The sequence below is a fragment of the Mustela lutreola genome, chromosome 15 (genome assembly GCF_030435805.1).
Source record: "Mustela lutreola isolate mMusLut2 chromosome 15, mMusLut2.pri, whole genome shotgun sequence".
Lineage (NCBI taxonomy): Eukaryota > Metazoa > Chordata > Mammalia > Carnivora > Mustelidae > Mustela > Mustela lutreola.
In genome coordinates, this window is record NC_081304.1 from 40,268,444 (window position 1) to 40,280,556 (window position 12,113).

The 12,113-nt window shown below is 47.3% G+C and overlaps 1 protein-coding gene across 6 annotated transcripts in view; it reads right to left on the reverse strand.

Moving 5' to 3' along the window:
- Window positions 1–11: 11 nt before the first annotated feature.
- The window catches only part of ADAP2 (ArfGAP with dual PH domains 2), a 34,553-nt gene continuing 22,451 nt past the window's right edge, over window positions 12–12,113 (reverse strand). Inside the window, exons 8-12 of one of the 6 annotated variants that reach the window (XM_059149287.1) lie at window positions 9,633–9,695; window positions 8,007–8,084; window positions 7,082–7,310; window positions 6,815–6,936; window positions 12–6,152 (exon numbers count right to left, since the gene is read on the reverse strand). In XM_059149287.1, coding sequence (XP_059005270.1) covers window positions 6,857–6,936; window positions 7,082–7,310; window positions 8,007–8,084; window positions 9,633–9,695 — 450 coding nt within the window. In that variant the 3' untranslated portion in view covers window positions 12–6,152; window positions 6,815–6,856. Of the gene's footprint in view, window positions 6,937–7,081; window positions 7,311–8,006; window positions 8,085–9,632; window positions 9,696–12,113 lie in introns of all 6 variants that reach the window. The other 5 variants (XM_059149284.1, XM_059149283.1, XM_059149286.1 and 2 more) reach the window with 5 other exon arrangements.

A 12,113-nucleotide genomic window follows, 5' to 3' on the forward strand; every position in this document is an offset into this window, starting at 1 on the left:
ATATAAATAACTGGTAAACAAAAAGTCAAAATTTTTATTGGAATTACAGCTCTTAATGAGAGTGATGTGCTGGTTTCTTTTACAAAATGCATTTATCTGTGGATGAACATTACTTTTTTCTCCAGCTTTGCTGAGCTACCTCAACTGACCTATATAACATTGTCTCTAAGTTTAAGATACACAATATGACTTATTTAATGCACATATGTTGCAAAATGATTATCATATAAGGTTAATGAACACCTCCATGGTCTCACATAATTACCTTTTTTTGTAATTTAAGATCTAATTTAAATTTAAAACATTTAACATTAAATTTTAATTAACATTTAATAAATTAAATGTAATTTAATTTAAGATAATTTAAATTTTAATGTAATTTAATTTAAGGTCTGCTCTTAGCAACTTTCAAATATACAGAATGGTAAAAAATAGTCACCATGCCAAACGATAGATTCCCAGAATTTATTCATCCTGTAAGTGGAAATTTATACTTTGTCCTACATCTTCCCATTTCCCCCACTCCTTTCCAGTCCCTGGCAATCACCATTGTACTCTGTGGTTCTGATTTAGCTTTTTCAGATTCCACACGTGAGATCATACAGTATTTGCTTTTCTCTGATTTCATTTAGCATCATGCCCTCGAGGGGTGTGTGTGTGTGTGTGTGTGTGTGTGCATTTTCTTTATCCATTTGTCTGATAACGTAGACATCGGCTATATCTATGTCTTGGTAATTGTGTATTATGCTGCAATGAACATGAGGTGTAGATAGCTCTTCGAGACAATGATTTCATTTCCTTCAGATATATAGACAGAAATGAGATTACTGGATTATATTATTTTTTGAGGAACCTCCATAACTGTTCTCCATCCTGGCTGCACCAATTAACATTCCCACCAGCAGTGCACAGGGGTTCCCTCTTCTCCACATCCTGGCTAATACTTGTTATCTCTTGTCTTTTTTGATAGCTATTCTTATAGCAAATGGTTTCTCACTCGTGTTTTGTTTTGCATTTCCCTGGTGATTATGATGTTGAACACATTTTCACACACCCGCTGGTCATTTGTACATCTTCTTTGAAAAAATAATCTATTCAGGTCTCCTGTCCATTTTCAAATTGTTTTATTTGGATTTTCGCTATTGCATTATGTGAGAGATGAACATTACTTACCAACAGAATTAAGCAAGTTTCAGTAATAAATTATATTTCTATTTTTTTTGTCTGTATACATGTTAGTGCTGAGGAACCTTGTCCACATATATGAATGACTACAGTGTCACACGGTTTGTTGAAGAGCAAAAAAGATCACATAGTGATCCATTATCAGAAATTACTTAGTAATCCCTCAGCTGACCAGATTGATTTTCCTTCAATTTTAATTGAGAACAAAGAATATGAAACTAACTGTATTGCAAAAATCATTAGAAGTATTCACTTTCTTGGGGTGCCTAGCTGGCTCAGTGGAAGGGCAAGCAACTCTTGATCTTGGGGTTGTGAGTCTGAAGCCCCATGTTGGGTATAGAAATTAAATAAATAAAAATTAAAGAAAAAAGCACGTATTCACTTTCTCATTTTCTGGGTGGTATGCTAATAAGACTTCACCAAGGCTTATCAAATTATCAAATTACCACTCTTTTATGAGTCACTTTGTTAAACATGATATACTCAAAAAGGGATAGAAAAATTAGAATAATATTATTCATTTCAATACACCTTTGTCAATCTAATATTTTTGGAAAGATACTTTTCTATGTTTGAAATACATTTTCTTTAAAATTTGGAGCTACAGATTTAGCTTGTCCAATTTATGCAAAATATTGCCACATAACCTAATTGGCAAGGCCAGTTCCCAAATCAAACCAGTCAGGCAAGTCAGACTCATATTCTGCCAAAGAATCTGACCTCATTGTTAAATTCAAAGAGATGTGTTAAGGGGCGCCTGGGTAGCTCAGCTGGTTAAGCTGCGATTCAGATACTGTGGTCATGGGATCAAGCCCTGAGTCGAGCTCTGTGCCCCATGGGGAGTCTGCTTGCAATTCTCTCCCTCCCTCTGATTCTGCCCACCACCACCTCCCAGCTCATGTGTGCTGTCTCTAAGATAAATAAAGTCTTAAGCACACACACACTCACAAAATAGATATGTCAATACACATCCCTGTGACACTGGGTTCTAATGTTAAGTCAGATGGGAAAGGACAAGATCCTGAATTTGTGCACAGGGTGAAATAAGGTACGACCATCGTTAACATCTACCAGTGCTTTGCTTTGCTCTTACTGGATTCCTTCAGGGATAAAGCATGTTTTGTTAGGGGCAGGAGAGGTCATAAAATAAACATCATCCTCAGTTCCACTCCACTCTTTATGAATTCAAAACATCCAAACATAAGCCAAAACACCCCAGTTTTAATGCCAAACTTTGTCACCAACAAAAATCTGCACGAAACAGAGGGAGTCATAAAACCTGACCTCCATGCCTTAAAAAGACTTCACTGGTACTGTAAAGAGAATAAAAAGCTACAGATTGGGAGGAAAAATTTGCACATCCCATGTCTGTCAAAGGACTGATATCAAGAATGTATAAAGAACTCTCAAAACTCAACAATAAAGAAGAGAAACCATACAATTAAGAAATGAGGGGCACCTGGGTGGCTCAGTCAGTCAAGTGTCTAACTTTGGCTCAGGTCAAGTTCGCAGAGTCCTGGGATTGAGCCCCATGTCAGGCTCCTTGCTCGGTGGCAAGTCTGTGTGTCCCTCTCTCTCTGCATGGCTTGTGTTCTATTTCTCTCTCAAATGAATAAATAAAATCTTTGTCTGAAAAGTAAATAAATTCTTTTAAAGATGAGACATGGATACAAAGTCACTTCTCCAAAGATACAAGGTTGGCAGATCAGCACAGGAAAAGATGTTCAGCGTCACCAGCCACTATAGGGAAATGCAAATGAAAACCATGGGGACACCACTACAACGGGAACCATTAAATTAAGACTACTGAGAATAGCCAGTGCTGGTGAAGATGCAGGGTAACTGGAACTCTCACACATTGCCAGTGGGAATGCGAAAGGGTCGAGGCCCACTCTGGAAGACAGTTTGACAGGTTGTTATAATGTTAAACATACGCCTACCACGTGACCCAGCAGCTCACTCCTGGATACTGTTGCGTGTATCAATAATTCATTCCTTTTTATTGTGGAGTTCTCTTCCATGGGATAAACAAACCATGGTATACCCATATGATGCACTACAGCTCGGCAATGATAACTGTTGATACACGTGATGACTTAGATGAATTGCAAAGCCATTATACTGAGTGAAAGAAGCCAATATCAAAGATTACATTTCTAATTATCCCATTCATAGGACACCCTCAAAAATATAAATCTGGGCCAATGAAGACCAGAGCTGTGGTTGGCAGGTGGCAGGGCAAGGGGGCGAGAGCTAGCACCCAGGAGCATTTAAAGTGATGTAACCATTCTTTACTGATTGTGGTGGTAGTTACAGGAATCCATATATGTATTAACATTTATAGAACAGTACAAAATAAGTCAATTTTAGTATAGAACAATGTAAAAAAATAAAATTCACAAAGGAAAATTGTCACTCCTATTTCAAATTGGCTCTCTATCTGGCATCCCGATGAGTTTTATTGCCTTGGAGCAGTGTAAGGTTTAAGGTGGATAAGAGGTATGGCTTTCTTTTCTGAACAGAAGGATGTTTAAGAGAGAAGAGGTGGGAAGGAGAGCTGGTGTGCTGCCTCAGATGCAGGCCCGCAATTACACTTTCCTATGATGCTTGTGATTCATGCAGTGTCCCCCGCCCCACACTGCCTGCTGATCTCTCTGCTTCCTTCCCACACTCTACGTTGCCGCCTTGTTTTCCTAAGTCTCAAATCTGATCATGGACTCTCCTTCTTAATGCCAAGCAAGTAGCTTTGTGACTGTCTGTTTACTCCTTCTTTCCTCTCTAGATGGAGCTCATAGGTAGTGAAAAAGGCAGATGAGTACATTAACCATTAATATACAACTCAGCAGGTGTTGAAACAAACATTTTCAAGGTACTTTAGGGGCCAGAAGAGGAAGCACACCCATCTCCATCTGGGCTGTCAGGAAGCCTCCGAAAAGACACTCCAATAATGTTGCTTGTCCTCTGAGGATTCCATAGGAAAACCCCATCAAAAGAAGAGATTCTGTTAAATGCCCTCCCAACCCTCTGGGTCTCCACCAAAATGAAGAGAGCACACCAGATATCTTTCTGCACGTGACCCGAAGGACAAAGAGTCATAGAGCAGGTACCTCGGCGGTGATCTATTTCTCTAACTTTTCAGCCATTCCAGATTTCTTTTAGTTCCTCTTTCCCACCTAAGGGACTTTGAACATTTTCTTTCCTGAGATGAGTGTTTTCCTCTTCCTGTTGACTTACCTCTAAATATCTTTAAGGTTTCCACTTCAACATCACTTTCTGGAGAGGATGGAGGCCCCCCTCCCCCTCAGTTAGGTGAAACCCAGGCTCCAACAATTGTCTGTGCTTCCTTTCCTTAACACTTGTGGCACTGTCCTGCCCCATGGAAGCGTGGCCTTGCAGCAGCCTGTCATCCATGGTAAGCAGGGACCAGCTGGTTCTCACCCTGTTCCCAGGGCCTGGCACAGAGCCTGGCACCTGGGATAGCCTCAAAAGTACTTGTTGCTTCCATGGAATTTCAATAGTCAGTGCGCTTTCCTGCTCCGAAAGAGAAAAACCAAGGCACATAGGTGGGAAAGTGAGGTTTCTGACCATTTTGAGTTTGCGGAAAGGCCAGAGCTGGCTGGCAGCCTGGAGAGCTCTCTGCTCTGGGTTTCAGTGGAGCTGGCTTGCTTCTTTGCTTCCAATAATCGATCTGAACATTGTTTTGTTTTTTGTGTTTGTCTTTGCTTGTTTGTTTTGTATTCTCTGGGTTTTCATTTCTTCTAAAATCTGTACCAAGACGAGACTTCCCCAGGAACTGTTTTGATTCATGTAGAAAATATAATTGCTTTTGAAGAGTGCAAATGGGTGTTTCTTTAATAATTTCCCCCAGCTTCCAAGTGTTTAATTTGAACACTTTTGAATCTCTAGAAAATGTGCACCAGTAAGACAACAAAGACCCATCTCTGCTTCATCTAGATCCCTCAGTTGCTAACACTTTGCACAGAGGCTCACTTTTTTCTCTCTCTCCCTGGGTGTGTGTGTGTGTGTGTGTGTATACTTCCTGTCTTCCACACAGACACACACACTATATATATATGTGTGTATATACTCTCTCTATATACATGTACACACACACTTATTCTTTCTTGACCCATTTAAGAGTCAGTTGTAGACTAAAAATTATTCTATTTTTACCCCTGAATATGTCAGCACGTATCCACAGGCACAAGTGCAATCTCCTACACAAATACAACATAATCATCCGTCTCACTATCTGACTAGCTGATATGCATCCATATTCAGACTTCCCCCAGTATCTCAATCATGTCCTTTATAGCTGCTTTTTTAAAAAATCCAGGATCCAGGGAGCACCTGGCTGGCTCAGTCGGTGGAGCGTGGGACTCTTGATCTCGGGGTCATGAGTTTGAGCCCCACGTTGGGTGTAGAGATTATTGAAAAATAAAAATCTTAAAAAAAAAAAAGGCATCAAAATCCAGGATCCAATCAAGAATCGTGAATTCCACTTTGTTGCCTCCTTCGTCTTCTTTAATGTGGAACAGTTTCCTCACTGCTTTATCTTATACCGGCAGTTTTATAGACCGTTCCTCGTGTGGATTTGTCTGATTCCTTCTTCATGGTTCCATCCAGAATCAAGTTTTTTTTTCTCTTTGAGCAAACCTCTACTTGCAGGACACGGTGGGTGGCTCTCCGATGCAGTGTTTTCATTCCAGAGGTCTGAGGCCTTGAGGACATGGGCCAGATCCCCAAGACTCGCCTGAGCTGGGCCGTGGGAAGGCCCAGGGAGCCAGCAGGTAAAGGCCAAAGCTTCAGTCTTGGCAAAGTTCATGGCCAGCCATGGCTGCTGAACGGCGGGGCATGCCTGCTGGGCAACGAAGGCTGAGGTTAGAACTTGTCCTTCCTACCATGAGCTCCGGGTGACCGGTAGCCAGTGGGTCACCTGCTGCTGTGGCCACTCTCCGATGATGCAGCTGTCAGGGGAGCAAGAAGAGAGCTCAGATGATAACCGTGCCAGTGTAGTCCTGCTGGAGAGAAGGGACAGCAAGGGGACAGGGACACAGTGACAGAGAACCAGAATTAAAAAAACAACCGAGGGCGGCGAGAGACACACGCCAGCGCAGAGAGAGAGAGAGAGACATGGAAACAGAGTCAGACACGCAGACCCACCGGCAGGGACAAGGAAGGCGCCAGCAGATGGGCTTTACTAACAACTTTCAAGTCTGTTTCTCAGGCTCTAGGCTTTCAGATTTTGGAAAGGGAAAAGCAGGTGTGTTTATGCTGATCTGACTCAAAGGACACAAGGGTTTCTCCTAAGGGGGCGCTGTGGGGTCTCCTCCTCGGGTCTGTCCTTTTTCAAACACAGAACTTGTTCCTGGTGCCCGCAAACCAGGCCCCAGGCCAGGAGTTTCCTGCTCCCGCTCAGAACGTCTTCTCATTTTTCACATGGCTGTCAGCAGACAGAAGCCTACTTGTCACACATCTGGGGGGAAGGGGAGGAGCAGGAGAGCAGCGACAGAAGGGAGGATGCAGAGAAAAGAAGGGCACCCAAAATAGCCTTTCCTCTGTGAGGGGAGAGGAACCCAAGACCCCAGGAGTTGCCCAGTGGGTGTGACCATAGCTAATAATAACAGACCCGGGTTTCTCAGGTGGAGAGGGACTGGTGGGCGGCGGGTAGCTAACAGGGCGGAGCTCCCCACAGAAGAGCTGTGCATGGACAGAGAGAGCTTCCTGGCAACAGCGAGCACCATCTGTATTCTTCTTCGGCAGGAAAAGAAGAAAATGTTAGAAGCACAGTCAGGAGCCCGGAGCTCAGTTTCAGGGCTCACAGCTGAACCCTGTGAGGCTCCATTCTGCCCTCTGCCCTTGGCCGAAAGAACAAAGCCCAGGCTGCACATCTTACTGAGAAGGTTGAGGGGCGTCAAGGGGCGGGAGAGGACATCCTGAAAACTCTCCAGCCATTCCCTCTGCTCCTTCTCGCTGGGGCAGGTGAAGAGGAACCTCCGCTCGGGGGTGACGATGGTGAGGCCAGCTTTCCAGCGGTTCCCTCGGATACCCTTGGGCAGGTCTTCATATACTCCGTACCCCTGCTCGTTGCTCCCAAGAAAAACCTGGCCCTGTTCAAAGGCATCCTGAAGACAGAGGACACCTGGTCATCAGAGGCCACACCTGGGACAGACGGGCCCCTGCAGCTAGGACATCCCCCCAAGCTCTGTTTGAGAAAGAGATATTTCATGTGTGTAGTGAAGGTCTCTACTGGGGATCTCTGCTTGTGGGGACCCAGAATTTGAAGGGCTACAAAACTATAAAAGAAATCACACATGTGATCTGTTAAAAGGATACTTACTTAACATTAGGGACAGCTTACTATGCACCAAGACTTCAAGTGCTTGACCTTAAGTAACTTACATAATCCTCACCGCAATCTCTGAGGAAGCACTGCTATCAAGCCTGTTTTCCAGAGGAGGAAACTGAGGCAGAGAGTTAAGTGTTCTGCCCAAGGCATACCACTAAGCGGCGGGACTGAAAGTTCTAAAGCCCACAGTCCTAACCACGAGCTTCCCCGTGAGAAGTGAGCCCTGGAGACGGGAGGACGAGGAACACCCTGTTTAACTACATCAGCAGCATTCTGGATACACAGAGGATGTCCTAAATGTGGACAAGAATAATTCTGTGCACAGGAGATGACTTAGAGATGGGCGAAAGTGCAGGTGTGTCCCTCACCAGGTTTCTCCCACGCTGTCGCTTGCCCATGGTCCCGGGCTAGCACAGACCCCACCTCTGTCGGGGGTCCTCTGCACCAGAGGGTGGGGGGCAGCTATTCTTACCAGTGGGTTCTTGTAATAGAGCAGCCTCCGCTCCTGGGGATCCAAGACAAACCACCTTTTCTTGAAAGGTTCTTTCTGCTGCAAAAGAGGGAAGCTCATAGCAGGGTCAGCCAAAGCGGGGGTGGGGGTGCAGCGGGGGTGTGGGGAGCTGGTGGGGGGAGTGGGCGGAGAGAGGTCAGAGAGCCAGCCTGGCCCTTCAGTCACCCCAGTGTGCTTCCCGGAGGCTCTGCCCACCTCCTCACCCGCTGCCGGCTGTACCCTGTGCCTCTGGGTGCTACTGTGGGTAGGAAGAGGGGCTCTTCTCTTTCTCAGGCTAAGGACAAGCAGTTTCAGAAGAAGGAAGTGGGAGAAATTTAGAAGCAGTTACCGCTCAGCAGTGCTGACAGCGCTGGCCTTGAGAGGAATTCTAACAGAGGTCAGGGGAAAGGAAGCCCCTGGCGAGAACCCTTGGGGAGTGGCTGTGCCATCAACTGGTGAAGGCAGAAAATAAAATGCACAGTGCTTTGACTCATTTTTAAGCTGCCCAGAGGCTTTCTTTCTTACTGATTGCCTAACACCTTTCCCTGCAATCTTAACACCCATCCTGTCAAGATACAACACCTTTAAAAAAAAAAAAAAAAGGCAACATTGGATTGCTGCTGTTTTTGGAGGTTTTTTTTTTAGGAGGCTCTCTCTGCTTTCCCTTCCCCCATTCCTCCCCTCACAAATGCCAAGACCCTCTCCGGTCAGACTTCTGACTTGGAGCTGCTCCCCTCTTGGGATCCAGGCTGGCGCCCCCCTCGTCCCCAGCAGGAGCCGCCACCCCTCCGGACCCTCCAAGGGAGGCCCAAGAGCAGCCAGTCTTCCCTTCCTTCCCAGATCAGTGGGAATGAGCAGCACTGGGAGTTGGGGCAGGTTTAGCAACCGAGAGCAGAGGCTGAGCTGGAGGGAGGGTGTGTGTGCTGGGAAAGGGTGTGCCCATGTGTGTGCATAGGTGTGTGTTCCCAGACCCACCACGAGTCTGTCTCACTTGGACAGTCCTGGTAGGCCCCCAGCACAAAGCACACAGGGGCTCTGGAAAGTGCAAAAACTGCTGCCCCCAAAAGTCCCTTTTCAACTATGCTTTCCTAGGAGTGGGGTCAGTGAGATGGATTTAAGAGGAAGAAAGAGGAAGGAAGCTGGGGACGCTTGGGTAGCTCAGTTGGTTAAGCATCTGCCTTTGGATCAGGCCATCATCCCGGGGTCCTGAAATGGAGCTGCATGGGCTCCCTGCTCAGCGGGGAGCCTGCTTCCCCTTCTTCCTCTAACCCCCTCCTCCCCTCTGCTTGCTCTCTTTCTCTCAAATAAATAAAATCTTAAAAAAAAAAAAAAAAAAAAAGGAGGAAAGAAGCTGCTGGTGATGTCGTTAAAGAAGGAGGCTGCTCAAGGATCAGGAGAAGCACCTGCAGCGATCCTGGGCTCCCACACCACACACTAGCTCACCAGTCCCCACTTGGTCTTCTGCCCCAGGAACTCACAAACATTGGGTTACTTCCGTCCCTCCCTCTTCCCACCCCCTTGGTTCCTCACTTCCCACTTCCCAAATTCTGCCCTACTGCCCACTGGAACCAGGGCTGTGTAAGTCCCACAGAGCGTGGTGGAAGGTACCTTTGGACCCGTCTTTTCCATGAAGCCTTGTTTGAGGTACTTCCTTGTGATGAGGGGCACGAGCTGGGGGAAGAGAGACATAACACTGAGACCCCCCACTCACATGTCAAGGGTTCAAGGTTCCCCACTGAACTTGGCTGCCCAGCAAAGAGGAAGTTTGGAATGGGGAAGGATGTGTGCTCATGGTTCACAGGGTTATATTTGGAATGTGTTGGATGCAATGTTAACAATTCAACAGACGACAGCATCTCAGATGTTTGCAGAGCTCACCAGCAGAGCCGAATCATGGCTTAAGGATCCCTTCTGCAACCCCAGGAGGCAGACAGAGGCCAGGCTCGAAGGAAACCTTCCTGGTTTCAGAGGGCATATTCTGAGGGTCTAATTGCTCTGGGTGCAATTCTCAGTCACCCTGTAGGGAGGACATTATTATGCTCACTGGACTTCTAGAGAAACCAGGCCCCAGAGAAGTGTCTGGCGAGCTTCCCTGAGCTGTGTCGCTGGTAGGATATACAGCTCAGCTTCACATCTCGGGCTGACAGGCACGAGACAGTACCACGGTACACTAGTGGCACTCTTCCCACTCCACCGTGACACTGCCGTGTAGACATGCCGAGCCCTCAGATCAGGCCCCTGGCCAAGGCCTGGCCATTGCTGGCAGTTCTGACATAGGCCCACGGGAGAAGCTAGAAGAGGGGGCATGTAGAGAAAGCTCTGGACTAAGTCCCAGCTGCAGCTCTGACCCCCCACCAGCTGTGTTCCTTGGTAAGACCTTGTCCCTCTCTGGGCCCATTTCCCTCTGAATAACAAGGAGATGGGCTTATGTGATCCCCAGGACCCTTCCAGCTTGCCACCCTATGCTCAGAGACATTTCCAGGAATGAACGCTGGCCTCACATGCTCGAGAGGTCAAACTGGCAAGTCTAGAGCTCCCAGTGACAGCTCAGGCCTCTGAGAGCAGAGGGGCTTGGTTCTTGGGAGCTCCAGGGCCCAGGGTAGGGGCAGAGAGGAAGTGAAGTCTGGGAAGTTGAAAGGAAGAAAATTGTGAGCCGAAAATGAAAATATAAACTCTACCACTCCTCTGTCCCCACAGTACATTCTGTAGGCCCTCATTCCTTTTTTTGGAAGGAAGAGTCCTAAACTGCGCAAGAGTCTGACCCTGAGTCAGGGCTGTGCACTCTCAGCCTAGGGAAGCAACCAGAAGAGGGGAGATCATGTGGATGGGGTGCTGCTCGCTGTATCCCAGAGGCTGTGGCTCCCCAGAGTCTCAAGCAGCCCTGGAAAGTAGGTGTTGTCCCCACAGTGACCGATGAGTGAACCGAGGCTCAGAGCAGTAAGGTGATGTGCCCCAGGTAATACGCCAGCTTCTCTGACTTCAGAGGCCACCCATTTCTTAGTCTGGGACCACCCCTGACACTGGAACTCCCTGGGTGTCTAGCCTCTGGATCCCTAACCTTGAGCCAGGTCCAGGTGACTGCCCAGAACCTCAGGCCATCCCTAACCACAGCGGGAGGAACAGCAGCAAAGAGACGGGGGTAAGGAGGAGACCCACGGTGGATGAGGGGAGGCAAGAGGACACTGAGAAGTTGGCCAGAGACCAATGTCCTCTGCAGAGGTCAGCAAAGTTGGAGAGTGAGCCCAGATGACTAAGGCTGGGAGTCCATTCTCCAACCTCTCCAGTCAGCACTCGACAGGCACAGCGCCCCGCTGGCGGAATGTGCACTCGCTCAAGCTGGGTGCTGACACCGCAGATCCAGGGGTTGCACCACAGTTCTGGCTGTGGTTGCCATCAGTGGGGCCATCTCTGTGCACTGCCAGGCCTGGTGCAGACGCCCATTCCTAAAACTCAGCTCCCTGCAGACACTGGAATTAAGGAGCATTTAGGCTTTTAAGGAGGGTCTAACTGTTTGGAAAAAGAAAGTCCTGGGATTAATAGGGTGTCTCCGCCCCACCATCATTTACAAAATCCTCCTGGAGCAGGGCCCGAAGCAGCCCAAACCATAGTACCTCCGAGCTGGCAGGGACCTTGATAATAACCCAGACCCACCACTATCTCACAGATGCGGAAACAGATGCTCCAAGACATGATGTGACCTGCAGCAGTCAGACAGTGAGTTAGCAACAAAGCATCCACGAGAGCGCAAGCGTCTGGGCTTGAGGCAGCAGAGTATACCCCCCACACCTGAGAGACTAGATGGGGGCCCCACATGTCCAAGGAGAGCCATAATGAAGTTCCTGGGCTCACCAGTACCTTGGCCACAGAAGGTGGACTGTTCCTGTCAGAGCTGTAATGGAGAAAATCCCATTGCCTTCCCAAGACCAGAACACAAAAGGGCAAAGGGAGGACATTAGAGTGGGAGGTGTGCCCTCTGGCATTCACTTGACCTTCCTGGGACTCAGTTTCTCATCAGTAAAATGGGAATAATCACCCCACCTAACTGGATGTTACAGGGGATTACTAGATAAAAGATAAAATGGGCTCAAA